This window comes from Carcharodon carcharias, chromosome 16, assembly GCF_017639515.1.
Source record: "Carcharodon carcharias isolate sCarCar2 chromosome 16, sCarCar2.pri, whole genome shotgun sequence".
Lineage (NCBI taxonomy): Eukaryota > Metazoa > Chordata > Chondrichthyes > Lamniformes > Lamnidae > Carcharodon > Carcharodon carcharias.
In genome coordinates this window covers 45594431-45611051 of record NC_054482.1, presented here as the reverse complement: position 1 = coordinate 45611051, position 16621 = coordinate 45594431, and the positions used below count along the sequence as shown (strand labels likewise).

The following is a 16621-nucleotide window of genomic DNA, read 5'->3' as shown; positions in this document are numbered from 1 at the left end:
GCCCTTTGGTGCTTCTGCGTTGCTTGCGTGGGTGGGCAGTCTAGGAGCCTGACCCTAATCATATCACTGTGGTTGCGCCTGAACTGTCTCAGTTACAGAAGAATAGTCAGTTTTCACAGGTGTCCCTACTGCGTGACACTTACCTCGCCTACCCTGCCTTCCACCTTGATTTATTGTACATGGGATCCAATGCCAGGGCAGCAGTTTCCCCAACCTCGCAACCGACAACAGTCGCGCCTTCAAGGCTGGGCAGCAGTTTCCCCTGGACACACCTCCTGACAAACAGTTGCCTCCGTGGCAGAGCGGCACTTCACCCCAGCCCCTCGCTGCCCCTGAAACCTGCCAGACAACAGGTGACCCTGGCGAGCTCCGCAGAACGATGTTGTTCACTCACCTCCAGTTCAACCAAAGTGAAGGCCACCAAATGCACATTACCTGTGTGCTATTGTGAACCACATCGATGTGCTTTCCCACCGACGTGGGAAATCCGCTGGGGGTGCAAGATCCTGGTGGGATGGCTTTTTAATGATACACTGATGTATTACAATGAGCTCTCTGATGCCCATTAGCAGGAAACACGGCCCGCCGCTGGCAGGCTGAGCGGACAATCGCGACCTGCTTTCCCGTCATTTTGAAACCAATCACACCATAATGTCTGTGCATGTCATCTATCACGCCAGCTGCCAAAAGGCATGGAAAATTCCACCCAATATTTGCTGGGTTCCCTGACAGCGTGTTAGTCAATATTTGTTGGGTTCCCTGACAGCGTGTTAGTCAATATTTGTTGGGTTCCCTGACAGCGTGTTAGTCAATATTTGTTGGGTTCCCTGACAGTGTGTTAGTCAATATTTGCTGAGTATCGGCCACCCAAAAGCCAAACCTCTGAGTGAATTAATTGTGGGCTGTTCTAGCTGAATTCAATCCCGTTGTTCCCCAAAGCCCACAAACATGTTTCCCAACAGGAATGGCTGGATAGAGCTCGAAAGTGAGAATCTCACCAGTGTTCTTTTCCACCTCCCTAGCCTGGGGATACTGAAGCAATTATACTATCTGTCAGTCTGACAAAAATAAATTAAAATAGTTACATTTAAATATGTAAAAGGAGCTCTCTAACGACTGTTGGCAGGAAATGTAGCCCACTGCGTTTAGAACAGGAGTTCTATGTGATAACCTCAGCAAATACATACTCCATGCAGTGCCAAGTCCGAGTTGTATGAGAAGGCCTGACTGAAGGGGTCTTGCATGACTTGACTTATTAAATCATGGAATGGTTACAGCTGAGAAGGAGGCCATTCAGCCTGACATGTCTGTTGGTTCTCAATTGAATATGCCTCCTACACACTCTAAGTACACGCCAGATCCTAATCACCCACTGGGTAAAAAAGGATTTTCCTCATGTCACCATTGCTTCTTTTGCCAATCACCTTAAATCAGTGTCCTCTGGTACTGGATCCTTCTACCAATGGGAGCAGTTTCTCCCTATCTACTCCGTCAGGCCCCTCATGATTTTGAACCACCTCCATCAAATCTCCTCTCAACCTTCTCTTCTCCAAGGAGATCAGCTCCAGCTTCTCCAAACTATCTATGTAGCTGAAGTCCCTCATTCTTGGATCCATTCTCATGAATCTTTACTTCTCCCTCTCCAATGCATTCACATCCTTCCTAAAATGTGGTGCCCAGAATTGGACGCAATTTTCCAGTTAAAGCCAAACCACTGTTTTATACAGGTTTATCACAACTTTCTTGCTTTTGTACTCTATGTCCTTCATTATAAGGCACTGGATCCCATATGCCTTCTTAAATGCCCTCTCAACCATATTTGATGAATTGTGCACATATACCCCAGGCCCTTCCGTTTCTCCATCCGCACTTTAGAACTTTACTCTTTAATTTATATTGCCTCTCCTCATTCTTCCTACCAAAGTGAAACACTTCATACTTCCCTGCATTAAATTTTATCTGCCATTTGTCCATCCATTCTACCAACCTATCATTGTCCTTCTGAAGTTTAACACTATCCACCTCACAGTTCACAGTGCTTCCAAGTTTTGTGTTGTCTGCAAAGTTTGAAATCATGCCCTTTTTGCAAGAGTCTAGGTTATAAATATATGTGAAGAACAGCGGGGGCTCTAACACTGACCCCTAGGAAATCACACTTTAAACCTCACTCCAGTTAATTTTGTATCCATGTTGCTACTTTACACTTTATTTCATGAAATATGAAGTTGCATATAAGTGTGTCGTGCGGCAATTTATCAAGTGCCTTTTGGAAGTCCACATACGCCACATTAACTGCATTACCCTTAGCTATCTTCTCTGTTACTGCATCAAAAAAATTCAAGCAAGTTAAACAATTTTCCCTTAGCAAACCCATTCTGTCTTTCATTAATTAACCTGCGTATGCTGAAGTGACTGTTAATTTTGTCCCAAATTATCATTTCTAAATGCTTCCCCACCACCAAAATTAAATTGACTGGGCTGCAGTTCTTGGGTCTATCTTTATACCATTTTTGAACAAGGGTGTAACATATATAATTCCCCAGTCATCTGGCACCATTCCTGAATCCAAGAAGGATTGTAAAATTACAGCCAATGTCTTTGCAATTTCCACCCTTACTTCCCTCAATATCCTTGGATGCATTTCATCTGATCCTGGTGACTTATCAACATTAAGTAAAGCCAGCCTACCTAATGCCTCCTCCTTATCAATTTTAAACTCATTAAGTCTCACAACTACTTACAATTTCACCATGACTTGGGCAGTATTTTCCTTCTTGTAAAGATGAATGCAAAACACTCATTCAGTACCTCAGCCTTGCCCCCTTGCCTCTGTGTGTAAATCCCCTTTTAGGTCCATAATTGATTCTACTCCTCCTTTTACACTCTTTTACTGTTTAAATGCCTTTTGGATTCCCTTTTACGTTAGATGCCAGTCTCTTCTCATGCTCATTATTTGTTTATCTTATCTGTTTTTTTAATTATCCTCTGAGCCTTCTATATTAAGCTTGTTTCTCAATTGTATTAGCCGCCTGACATCTGTCATATGCACCTTTTTTCTGCTACATCACTATCTTTTTTGTCACCCAGGGAGTTCTGGATTTGTTTCCCAGATTACCTTTCCACTTGCGGGAATGTACCTTGACTGTACCCAAACAATCTCTTCCTTAAAGGCAGCCATTGTTCAGTTACAGTTTTGCCTGCTAATTGATTCTAATCTATCTCAGCCAGATTTGTTCTCACCCCTTGAGGGTGAGAATTAATTATTCGTACTTTGGATTGCTCCTTCTCCTTTTCCATAGCCAACCTAATCCTTATAATGCAACGATCACTGTACCAAAATGTTCCCCTAAAGACAATTGATCCAATTGGCCCACTTCAATTCCAAAAACCAGGTCCAGCCATGCCTCCTTTCTCGTTGAACTGGAAACATACTGATGTAGAAAATTCTCCTGACACACTCTAGGAATTCTTGCCCCTCTCTACCCTTTACACTACTATACACCGGTCTATATGATGATAATTTAAATCCCTGATTATAACTACTCTGTATTGCTGAAAAAAGGCTTTCCATCTTGCACTCACCAGGACAGCTATGCAAGATAAACCAACAGAAAGGGAATAACAATTTATAATGCTTGAGATGCAAGTGCTGATTGGTTGGCAAGTGGATGCTGATTGGTAGAGGCATTACCATGAGAACAGTTAACTATTCAAATTCAAACCAGGCTGGTCAACTCTAATTGGTCAAGGCGTTGCCATGCAGAATGAAACAGGGAATGGCTGTCCCCATAGCTTTTGTTTAGTTGGAAAAGGTGTAATGCGTGGACATGCTCCTTCTGTCTGCAAAGGACAGGGCCCTGTGTGTGAATATATGTCGCTTCTAGCATGTGTAAGTGCATAAGCATACACTGTGAGCTTGCCTGATAATCTTAAATTGGTTTTCAGTGTAGTTCTTAGAACAATCAGGATTGTTTAGCAATTATTGTCCAATCGCAGGATCACATCTAGCTGACTGCAGGACAACATCTCTTTTTCTACCTATGTCATTGGTACCAATGTGGACCACAACCTCTGGCTGTTCACCTTCCCCTCTCAGATTGCTCTGCAGCCGCTCAGTGACATTATTGAGCCTGGCACCAGGGAGACAACGTACCAACCTGGATTCACGTCTGCAGATACAGAAACTACCAAATTCCCTATCGCAATTGCTTTTCCCATCTTCATCATGCCCCCTTAGTAACTGAGCCACCATGGACTTGGCTCTGGCTGCACTCCCCAGATGAACATAAATCTCACCAGTATTTACCATTTGGAGAGTGGGATGTACTCAGGGACTCCTGCACTGCCTTCCTGGTTCTAGTTGACTGCCTAGTGGTTATGCATTCCTTCTCTCCCAGCATATCCTTAAGCTGCAGGGTAACCACATCTACAAACATGCTATCCACAAAGCTCTCAACCAGCTACTTCTCAAGTTCCAAAACCCGGAACTCAAGCTGCTATAGTTGACAACATTTCCTGCACATATGGTTATCCAGGGTACAAAAAGTGTCCTGGGGTTCTCACATGGAACTGGATGTGCGCTCTATCGGTCTGAGCTGCCTTGCCTTGGCTCTCATTTATTTAGTCAATAAACAATAGGCATTATCAGACTTGAGTGCATTCTGGAATCAGATGCATTAGCTACTTGACTCTGCAAGTAGCAATCATGTAATTTATGATCACAATTTCAAGTAATGCTGTCACTTTAATGCCAATGACCTCCAGATGTCACTTTGTATTGTGAGCATGTGAGTACAGCCTGACTTGACCAAATAATGTTATTCAGGCCAATACTGTAAAGCTTCCAACTTGTCATTACTGTAATGTTTCAAAATAGCCATTGGCTGGACATTACATTACAACTAGATAGATACAGGTTTCCATCTGAGATTTTCAAAATGATGTCTCAGTCACAAGGAGATGACAAAGTCATCAGATTGCTGTTTTTTTCTGTATTTATTAGCTTACTAACACATTTGTTTTGTACCTATATACCAATAGGAAGCATAGTCTTCCATGGTACCATCTTTACTTTTAGGTGGATGATGCTGTCTTTTGGAAGCTAAGACAGAAGCAAGCTTCCTGGGACTATGGCAATATTTATAGATGTTTAATGATTTAAAAAATATTGCAAACAATTACTGCATTCCAAATTTATGAAGAAATGTTCACACATTTGCTGTGATAAAGTGTGCTATAAATACAAATATTTTATTTTGTGATGATGTTTTAGTAAATATTAACAGGAAAATGTTTTATTAGTTTATTTCAATTGCCTTTTCAATGTGCAGATATGTAACCTTAAATATAAACTACTACTTAAAACTATGAACCATTAAGCAGCGTTAGACTGTAATGTACCTGGGCAAGGTTTGGATTGGCACCTGCGTGTGTCTGAATCAGTGCCCTCGCAATGCCGTCCTCCATTTGCAGGAACTGGGTTGTTACAAAGTCGCAATCGTTTCTGCACTCCATGTCCACAGGTAACACTACATGGATCCCACTTCAACCATTCAGAAAATCCGCCATGCACTAAGGGAGTAATTCAAATAGTCAATGCTTGTATCTGTAATCCAAAGCATTTTTGTATTACATTGTGCAACAAAGTGAAGAAGTAACCATAAATGATTACAGTGGTTTCAACTGAAAGAATTAATTGTCTATCACCAATGGATGAGTTCAATTCATGGTTGTGATCATAAGAACATAAGAGATAGGAGTAGGAGTAGACCATGTGGCTTCTTGAGCCTGCTCCGCCATACAATACAATCAGGGTGGAGCTCCTGTCTCAGCTCCACTTTTCCAGCTGCCCCTCAATTCCCCAAGAGATCAAAAATCTATCCCAGTCTTGAATATACTCAAGTCAGCATCCAAAACCCTCTGGGATAGAGAATTCCAAAAATTCACAACCCTTTGAGTGACAAAGGGGTTTCTCTTCATCTAAGTCCTAACTGATTGGCGCCTTATCCTGATGCTATGTCCCCGTGTTTATGTATATATTTGGTGTTAATAAGGGTAAGCTGTGTCTGTCTGTGTTCAGGGTTAATCAAAGGTGAGGTTGTTGGAGTCAGATTGTCTGTAAGATCTAAGGGATGAAAGACTAAAGGTGTTATCTTCTTGCATTTTATAATGAGGCCTTATGGTGGGTGTTAACTTACAAGGAAACAGAGTAGGTCTCAAATTAGCATTTGGGAATAAGTTTTGAAATTGATTTGTAGCTGTTGCATTTCAAAGGAGTCTCAAAGGTAGAAAGAGCACATGCATTTTTACAGGAGATTTGTGAGTAAACAGGGACAGGTGTTTTACATTTTATGGACACGAAATACAGGTAAAATAGGAACATGTAAAATTGGCAGGAAGAATAAAAAAGTAGAATATTACTTAAATGGAGAATGACTGCAGAATTCAAAAGTGCAGAGGGATCTAGGTGTTCTTGTACATGAGTTACAAAAAGTTAGTATGCAGGTACAGCAAGTAATTAAGAAGGCTAATGGAATGCTATGCTTTATTACGAGAGGAATTGAACATAAAAGTAAGATCGTTATGCTTCAGTTGTACAGGGCATTGGTGAGACCGCACCTCAAGTACTGTGTGCAGTTTTGGTCTCCTTATTTAAGGAAGGATGTAAGTGTGTCAGAGGTGGTTCAGTGGAGGTTTCCCAGATTGATACCTGGAATGAGCAGATTGCCTTTTGAGGATAGGTTTAGAAGAGTGAAGGGTGACTTGATTGGAGTATATGAGATCCTGAATGGTCTTGACAAGGTAGAAGTGGAAAGGATGTTTCCTCTTGTGGGTGAGTCCAGCACTAGGGGGCACTGTTTTAAAATTAGGGGTCACCTTTATAGGACAGAGATGAGGAGAAATCTTTTCTCTCAGAGGATTGTGCGACTTTGGAACTCTCTGCCTGGAAGTGGAGGCAGGGTCATTGAATATTTTTAAGGCAGAGGTAAATGGATTCTTGTTAGACAAAGGAATAAAAGGTTATTGGGGGTATATGGGAATGTGAAACTCAAAACACAAACATATCAGCCATGATCTTATTGAATGGTGGAGTAGGCTCGAGGGGCCGAATGGCCTACTCTGCTCCTATTTCGTACGTTTGTATGATATTTGGGAGCCTGAGTTCTCGAAGCGATATTTAAAGACAATAGAGAACTAAGATAAAAGGGAAGAGAAGGTATTTATGAAAGCAGGGTTTTGGCTATGGTTGGTGTTGGGGAACTCCCAATGAAGGCCAGTTCCTGTATTTTGGAGTGTGCAGAAAAGATGTGAAAGTCATTAGATTGAAGAAAGCAAATCAGTTTTGGGCCAGGAGAATATTTGTCCTGAGAAATAGTTTGTTTCAGCTTCACCTTTGGAAAAACGACATAAGTGTGAATTTGTCCTGGGAAGTCATGATTTGTACTTCTGTTTGAAGTGAAAGCAATTTCTTGGTTTGGGTAATAGTTCCTGGATTTTATGGTTAAGAATCTATAAGGACTGTTGCCAAAAAGATAGTTGTATTGTATACCTTTGATAAAGCATTTTGAGGGTCATTTTGTAAGATTATTTTTCTAATTGTGTAGTTTTTAACTTGTATGTTTAAGTTTATTTTCCTTTTCTTTTAAAACACATTTAATTCTTCAAATTTTAAAAGTTGTCACTGGAGTCCTGTGCTTTTGTGTTCCGTAGCTTTCCCTCCTCGTTTCTACAATATAGGAAAAAAAATTACTATCAGACGAGATGGATTTTAATCTGAGATCTGGCTTGTTCAGCATTAACCTCCGCTGTGTCCGTAACAGCTTCAATGAGATCATATCTCAACCTTCTAAACTCCAGAGAGTATAGGCCCAATTTATTTAGCTACCCATCATTGAAACAATCTCATCCCTGAAACCAACCTAGTGAATCTTTGCTGTACCACCTCCAAGGGAAATATATCCTTCCTTCGGTATAGACACCAAAATTGCATACAGTACTTTAGGTGTGGTCTCACCAAAGCCTTATAAAATTGTAGAAATATTTCCTTGTTCTTGGACTCCAGTTCCCTTGCAATAAAGGCCAACATGCCATTTGCCTTCCTAATTGTTTGCTGTACCTGCATGCTAACTTTCTGTGTTCCTTGTACAAATACACCCAAGTCTCTTTGAATATAAGTATTTAAAAGTTTCACATCTTTTAAAAGATATTGTGATTTTCTGTTCTTGCCACTGAAGTGAATAACCTCATCTTTCCCTCATTAGACTCCATCTACCACATGCTGCCCACTCACTAAACCTGTCTATATTTCTTTGCAGCCTCTTTGTGTCCTCCTCACAGCTTACATTCCCATCTATCTCTGTATCAGCAGCAAACTTAGGTACATTACTTTTGGTCTCTTCATCTAAGTCATTAATGTAGCATGTAAATAGTTGAAGTCCCAACACTGATCCTTGAGGCATTGTGCTACAACCTGCCAACTTGAAAATACCTCATTTATTCCTGCTGTCTGCTTCCTGTTTGTTAACAATTACTCTACCATGTCAATATATATATTACCCCAACTCAAGAGCCCTTATCTTTCCTATTAACCTTTTGTGTAGCACTTATTGAATGCCTTTTGTAAATCCAAGTATATTACATTTTCTGGCTCCCCTTTATCCACCCTACTAGTTGCAAATGCCCAAAATTCATTTTTGGAGGTGGGTGAACTAACAGTTTGTGGAGGCATGACAAGCACTGGCAGCCATCTCAAATCAACGAAAGAAAGCCCAGGATTCAGGTTAGAATGGCCTCAGGCCTCTGGGTTGGGGCTTGACATATTTCACCTCATTATTCCTTCCTTGTGCTGCAACTGGATTCTACAAGTCTAGCAACATTGCTCTTCAAACAGCAGCTAAGAGGTGCATATGAGAGCAACCTGATATGAGAACTACATTCTCATTCTTTTCATCTCTTATCTCTGTCTTTACAAATAATACATTTATCTGTATTTGACCCATTCCTTGGAGCTGTGACTCAAATAATGGAGAAATAAATCATTTTTAGTACCTGTGAGTTTGTTTTCTAATGTGTTGGTACACTGGGTCATTCTGATAGTTCTCTTGTGTGTGCAATATATGTATTAAAAAAAGACACATTTATATTAGTGAAAGTATAGAAGGTTGTCTGCACGCACCTTGTATTGTCAGAGTGATTTTGACAAGCACAGAGCCCATGAGATTCCTGGCCACACACTCATATTCTGATGTGTCTTCCTTCTGCACAGCAGCAAGCCGCAGTGAGTTGTTAGACAGGATTGTGATCCTATCGCTTCCTATTAGTGGCCGACCTTGACGGGACCACTCAACAGTTGGAAGTGGCTCTCCACCTGCTTGACAGTTCAGCATTACTGTGGCGCCAGCATCAGCAACAGTATCCATGGGTTCAACAGTGAACACTGGAGAACCTAGGGGAAAAAAGACCAACAATAAGATAAAACACAGGACAGAAATATCTGACCTATTTAGCATTTTTTAAAATTGGGAAACGTACAGGAAGGGGCCAAGGCTTTTACTGCAGGGTACCTTCAAGGTTGAAAAATATATCCAAGTTATTAGTTAACACAACTTCCACAACTTCAGAGTACAGATGTGAAGGCAGCTGTTTAAGAATAAGAAAAGTTGATGGTAAATCCAAGTAAATTGCCCAAGAAGAAGAAAGATGTGGAGACAGCACTAAAGAGACAGCATAAAGGAAAGTTCAAAGACTATATGAAGACAATAGTAAAGATATCATTTCACGGAGGGGTATATTTGACAGTCTGCTGGTGATTACATTGTAAAATTTCAAAAACAAGATAATTCATGAACAGGATTTTTTCAAACAGTATTATGTTTGTGAAATCTGGTGCCAGTGCAGATGAACTCCACTTTGATAGACATCCTGTATTCCTATAGAACAGTGTATAAGTCACTCTGATGTTAACATAGCAAAAATCTATGTGAAGATGCCACATATAGAAATAAATTCTAAGGCCAAAATTTTCCCGTCGGTGATTTGGGGGCGGGCCCCGCTCGCTGACGGGAAAATGATGCAGAATGACATCGGGAGGAACCCTCCTTTAAATTTTTAGGAAGGCTGGTGGACAGTGAAATCAGCTGTCCGCCCGCCAATCTGTCAAAGGCCATTGACAGGCTAATTAAGATCATTAAAGATCTGCCCGTCCAACCTTAAGGTTGGCGGGCAGGCCAGGAGCCCCAGAGGGCTTCTGATAATACATGAAACCTCATCCACTGGCGGGATGAGGTTTCAAGTCCGTTTTTAAAAAGTTGAATAAAGTTTATGTCGTTTTTATTAACATGTCCCATCTCATGTGACATTGTCACATGAAGGGGACATGTTAATAATATTTTAATTTTTCTATTTTTTAACTTTTGTGCACTGTCACTGATCTCCCTGAGACAGTACTTAGTCTCAGGGAGCAGTGCACTCTTTCATGTGCATGCACAAAAGAGTGCACTTTGACAACTGGGGATTCCGTCCCCCCTCCTCACAGGAAGTGCATAGCGCTTCCTGTCGGGCAGGCTGCTGGGCAGGCCTTAATTGGCCCGCCCACTTGAAATAGCGGCGGGCCCCGTTTCAACAGCAGGGGTCGGCTGCCCACCTGTCACTGAGCCGGTGGGGCCCACATGCCCACCAAGGGCAAAATTCTGCCCTAAGTCTTCTTCGGCAGTCCCTTGGGATGGAGAATGATTTGCTTCCATTTCAATTTGATAGGTTCTGAGATGGCTGATAAGTCCAATGCGCGATCTGCAGACTCTGCCACATGCAGGGCAGGTGATGCTTGAAGGGTCTGGTAGATGAGTTGTTTGGAGCTTTGTATGCTCTCTCTAACTCCTTGTCTTTACATCTGCATGTTTTTGATGAAGTTCCTTGATGCGTTTGATGTCTTCCCAAATGAACTTTCTCCATTTTGGTCAATCACAGGCCAGGGACTCCCATGAGTCAGTGGGGATGGTTGACCTCTTCAGGGATGCTTTGAGTGCATCCCTAAAGCGTTTCCGCTGTCCTCCTGGGAGTCTCCTGCCATGACTGAGTTCTGAGTAGAGCAGCTACTTTAGGACACTGGTGTCAGGCATACAAGCAATATGCTCTTCCCAGTGATTAGTGCCTCAATGCTGGGAATGTTGGCTTGGGAGTGGACGATGTTGTTGGACTGTCTTTCTTGCCACTGGATTTGGAGAATGAAGGCATGGCTGGTGGTACTTCTCCAGTGCTTTGAAGATCCTGCTGTAGGTTGCTCAAGTCTCCGAAGCACTAATGGCACAATGGTTGCTGCATCCCAGCAGCTAGCCCCAGCTGACCCACCTGCAGGCCAACCTAGGGCTGTGGAGAATTGTGAGGAGGCTGGGTGAAGGTTCTGAGAACCTTATTAATATTTGGTGTTAGTATACAAAAGCAGACTGAAACATTTTAAGCAATAGTGATTTGTAGTCACAATGCACTTAGTTGTGATTTATACAAAGTTATATAAAATGAAACCATGGTGCACCCATCAGTGATCGGCACAGCACTGCACTTGCAAATGCTTCTACATAGTGCCCCCCATGTTGCTTAGGAGGAAGTAGAGGCTGCTCAACTCTCGTGCTGTGTGGTATTGAGGAGTATTGTGGCTGGCATCATCGTGCAGGGACCTTTTTGGGACCTAACTCAGACTACAGCCTCTGCACCTCCAGACCAGTAAAGCAGATGAGGGCTCTGGAGAAAGGGTTGGGAGTTAGCAGTTGAGGGTTCACAGGCAACCGTGGTGTTTGGCAGCATTGCATCTTGCACATGTCACACATTCCTAACACTGGACACTGGTGGTGGATGGATAATGTGGAAGGTGGTTAAAAGGGTTCTTCTAGCACATGTGACATCACCCTGCACAATCATTGGGGATGGGCATTTCCCTGAAGAAGTGTGGCTCCGATGTTAAAGGTTTGTTGCGTGGAAGCTGCACACTGGGGAAAGGCTGATGTAATTGGTGACATTTCAAGAGCCTAGAAGAATCTACTCTGAATTAGCAGGCTTCTGGTGATGACCCCCTCCTGTAAAGAATCAGCCATGGCTACATGGTTCTGCCCCTCAGCTGGTTTACCATTGTCACCCTCTTCCTCCTTCTCCATGTCATATCCATGACCACAGAGAGGGGCCTCCTTCACGTCCTCATCTTCTTCTTCATCATCCTCCTTCTCAGATTTAATAGTTATAGGCCTGGCCCCCTTTGGTTGTAGACCCCTCTGCTTTGCCATATGGTGTAGCATGCAGCACATGACAACTATCCTGGAGATCCTTGCAGGGGAATACTGTAGAGCTCCACCAGAATAGTCAAGATAATGATGAGGCATTGAAGTACATTTTCAGAATGCCAATAGCCTGCTCTATTGTAGTGCGGGTCAGCACATGGCTGTTGTACTGCCTTTCGGGCTCTGTTTGCAATTGCCCTAAAGGGGGTCATCAACCACCTCTTTAAGGGTTGCCCTTTGTCCCCCAGAAGCCAACCATGGACCTGTGTTGGTGTCTGGAAAAAACTGAGGCAGCTGCAAATTCCTCAGTACAGCGTGCACATATGTGCAGAAACATCTTGGTGTGGTTACACACCCACACTAGCTGCACATTCAGGGATTGAAAGGATTTCCTGTTTATGAAGATGTCAGGCTGATGACTTGGTGCTGTTATGATGACATGGGTACAGTTGATAGCCCCCTGTACTTGAGAGAAGCCTGCTAATTTGACAAACTTCTGGCCCTCTGGGTCTGCAAGCTACATCCATTGGGAAGTTTATGTGCTTCCCTCCCTCCCCACAATAGAGAGGGCATCTGTAACTGCCATGATGCGCCTGTGTGCAGCTGATTGTGAGATGCCATAGAGATATATGGCTGACTCTTGGAAAAAGCCGGCAGCATAAAAATTCAGAGCCACTGTGACCTTGAGTGCCACTGGCAGGGCATGTGGCTCAGCAGCGTGTGATGCCAGATGTTGTCGCAGCATGGCACATATCTCAGTAACCAATTCCTGAACTGCCTTCTACATTGGTTTACTGTCATATCCAGATACAACCTCTCCAAAAGAGTACCTGACCTCTCCAAAGAACTCTGATAGTTTTACACCTTTTGTTGAAAGTTATAAGTGCCATAAGTCATATTCTGAAAATCTCTGTGATGAAAATTGTTTCTGGTTGAAGGCAGCTGTGCTTTTAAAAGTGCCGCTGCCTCCATGGACACACATCTGCAAAATCCGTCCTGCCCCATTAACCCCAACCCACCCTGAAGAAAAGGTTGGTAGCGGGATATGGGGGAGAAACTTCTGGACTTGGGGCCCCGGTGCCATTTTGGATCAGGCAAGGAGGCATTCCAACTCCGCAAATATCTGGGCCTGCCCGTAATTTAGAGGTTAGTATGAAGATGGGACCTGCATATGGTGAGACATGGCCATGAGCAGTCTCCATCCAGGGCAGATGGCAAGGATAGTGCAGGTGCCAAGTTGCTGGAGAGTGAGGTCGCACACGAGGAGATTCAGATGAACAATTCGATGGGTGGGCTGATGGGTATGCGCAACAAAATACTTGGTGCATTGGGAAGCCTGTGGCCAATGACAAAGAGCATGGAGACGACCAACACCAACTTGGTACAGAACTTTGCACAGAGTTTGAAGTCCATCTTTTTCAGCATGGAAGTGGTGGACAACTTCATCTGTACACATGTGGATCCAATCATGATGCAGCTTTCACCAGAAGTCTGAGTGCTGCAGTGAAAACACACACTTCTGCTGCCATGACTTTGCATTACCCTGTGCATGGGGGGCTAGCAGGGTGCTAAAGCAGTCCCGCAATTTGTTGTCCAACAGATTAGCAGGATTGCTGAGGTGCTGCTCTGGAGGAATGACAGTGACTCCATGGAGCACAAACCTGCTGTCCTTTCTCAGGAAGATGTTATTTATCCTCCCACTCCTGTCACTCCAGCAGTGTCCCTATTGTTGTCTATCAGCCAGCTGCCGACTACATTGAGATCGGTTCTTGATTACGGGGAGAAGGTGGGAGAATGGGGTTGAGAAAATTATCAGCAATGATTGAATGGCAGAGCAGACTTGATGGGCCAAATGGCCTAATTTCTGCTCCTGTGTCTTATGGTTTTATGAGATGATGCAGTCTGCAGCTAGGCCTTCTATGCTTAAAGATGCTTGAGGTTATCCTTCAAGGGCATGTGTTGTCTTCCACACTGAAATCTAGCAGCCTTCCACAAGCTGTGCTTCAGTCACTGGTGTAACACTGCATTGGAGCACAGGCAAAGGCACATAGCCAACAGTAACTAAGGGTATAAAAGATGAATAATTAACTTTTTCATATGGATATAGAATGATTTATAAATTTGGTTTGAAAAGTTTATTTTGTGCTTGCTTTTATTTTTGCATTGTTGCCAAGCAGTTGCTGTGATGGTCAACAACAGAGGGAAGGTAAGGCCTGAGACTGTGGCTGAATGGGAATTAGGGTTGCAGTTACTGGTATCGCAGTTGGATGAATTTTTCACTGACTGCCTGGGCAGAAAGGGGCTGTATTGTTCACCTCTTTTCCTTCTCTTCCTTGTGCTACTGCTCCTGAGTTGTTCGCTGTATAGCCGATGACAAGGAATCTCCCTCGTGATGGTGGGGTTTTGCAACATGCAACAGACTACACCAATTTTGGTATCCACTCTGGCGAGTACTGCAGGGCTCCTCCAGAGTGATCAAAGAGCAGAAGCATTGATTCAATACACATGGATTTTAATTTAGGCATGCTCAGCCATGTCAACAGCTGATAGTTCTTGTCGTCTTTGTTTTTTTTTCTGTGGCTGGTCAAATGCACCAGGCACAGTGACTACCACAGAATGAAGGCATCATCACTGCTATCAGGACACCAGACATAAACCTGCATGATTCTCTGCCTATGGTCACACACTAGTGGATGTTAAAGGAATTGAATCCCTTTCGATTCTGGTGTAAGTGCCCACAAAGTTATATGCATGCATTCAGTGGTACCCTACACTATGGGGAAGCCTCCAATCCTAGCAAAGCTTTGTGCTCACTTTTTCTGCTTCCCTCCGGCAAAACAGAATTAAACCTAAATAGCTCTCAGTAGAATAGAGAGCATCTGTAACCTCCCTTAAACAACAGTGGATGTACCTGTTTGCCAAATGCAAAGTCTGAAGCTCCTCTACAACTGACTGCTCATTCCCTTTACCTTCCTCAACCACGGTCACATCCTTCTGTCCCTCACTGCTGTCCAAAATAGACAACCCTATTCTAAGAAGTGTGACCATCATCTGGAACAAAGTGTCCAGGTATTTCTCCCCCTCCCTTATGTCGAGCAGCGTCTGCAGTTCGGCTTCCAGATCAATAATCCTGATCAAGAACTTCTCTAGCTGTTTACACTTCCTGCAGACATGTTTGCCCTGGATTGTCTTGGCTTCCAGACCAACCCACATTCCACAGCTGCAACACAACACCTGTCCTTCCATTGATTTTTATGTTATTTAGTTAATTTAATTTAATGACTTAATTAAACTTACAATAATTCCTACGTATACTACAATTTATTGTGCTTATTTAGAGATAGTACCATCTACAACTAAAAATATGTTACTTAATTACACAGGTATGTATTTTATGTATTTATTTTAATCACTTTTTTGTTATTTTGTTTTAGTTATTGTTATTTGTTTATATTTAATTATTTCCTTATATTTATTTATTTATTTAAATTAATAAGCCATACTACTTGCAATACATTTTGCTACTGCTATTATAAAAACCTTGTTATGAAGAAAAACTTACAGTTACCAATAAATTATTTAATTCCAAATCTCGTATCTTAAATTGAAGCAAAGCAATCTATGCAGGTATGAGGGATAATTGAATAAGGTGTATTGGGGAAGTAAAAGAAATGATGGTAGACAAGCAATGACTAGCAATTAAAGAATTCATACATAGGGCAGAAATTTTTGCTCAGTGGGTGGGTACGCGCCTGACCTGCTCGAGCGTGAAATGATGCACATTGACATTGGCTGAGTGTGCCGATGTCAAAGCGCAGTCGCGTGATAGTTCGGTCGGCAGATGCTTGACAGAACCAACCTAACAGTTGGCAGGCAGGCAAAAAGGCCAAGCAGCCTTTGCATTTTTTTGGAAACCTCATCCATGGGAAGGATGAGGTTTCCAAAAGCAAATAAAAAAACATAAAAAATTTAATTTTTCATTAATATGTCCCTGCTCATGTGACAGAGTCACATAAAAATTTAAAAAAATGTAATAAAACATTCATGTGACAGTCACATAAAAATTTTCGAAAAATGTAATACATCATTCATGTGACAGAGTCACATGAGGAGACATGTTTTATTACATATTAATTTTTAAAATTATTTTTTTATATCTCTTCATCTCCCTGAGCAGCTTCGTGCCTCAGGGAGATTATGCAGCACTCACTCGCGTGCATGTGTGAAGCTTGCGCTCGGTTGGTTCGCACTCCTCCCTCCCTTCCCGCACAGGCAGCGCTCAGCGTGGCTGCTTGCGTTTCACGCTGGGCAGATCTTAATTGGCCCGCCAGCATGAAATCATAGTGTGGTGCCAA

General features: G+C 42.6%; 1 protein-coding gene across 4 annotated transcripts in view; it reads right to left on the bottom strand.

Annotated features, from left to right (window-relative positions):
- Window positions 1-16621, bottom strand: part of hmcn1 (hemicentin 1) — a 725933-nt gene that overhangs the window by 68109 nt on the left and 641203 nt on the right. For all 4 annotated transcript variants that reach the window (XR_005945469.1, XM_041207700.1, XM_041207701.1 and 1 more), the window contains exons 87-88: window positions 9176-9445; window positions 5401-5571 (exon numbers count right to left, since the gene is read on the bottom strand). Coding sequence is in view for 3 of the 4 variants with exons in the window: in XM_041207700.1 (XP_041063634.1) it covers window positions 5401-5571; window positions 9176-9445 (441 nt within the window). In the remaining variant the exon portion in view is untranslated. The remainder of the gene's footprint in view (window positions 1-5400; window positions 5572-9175; window positions 9446-16621) is intronic.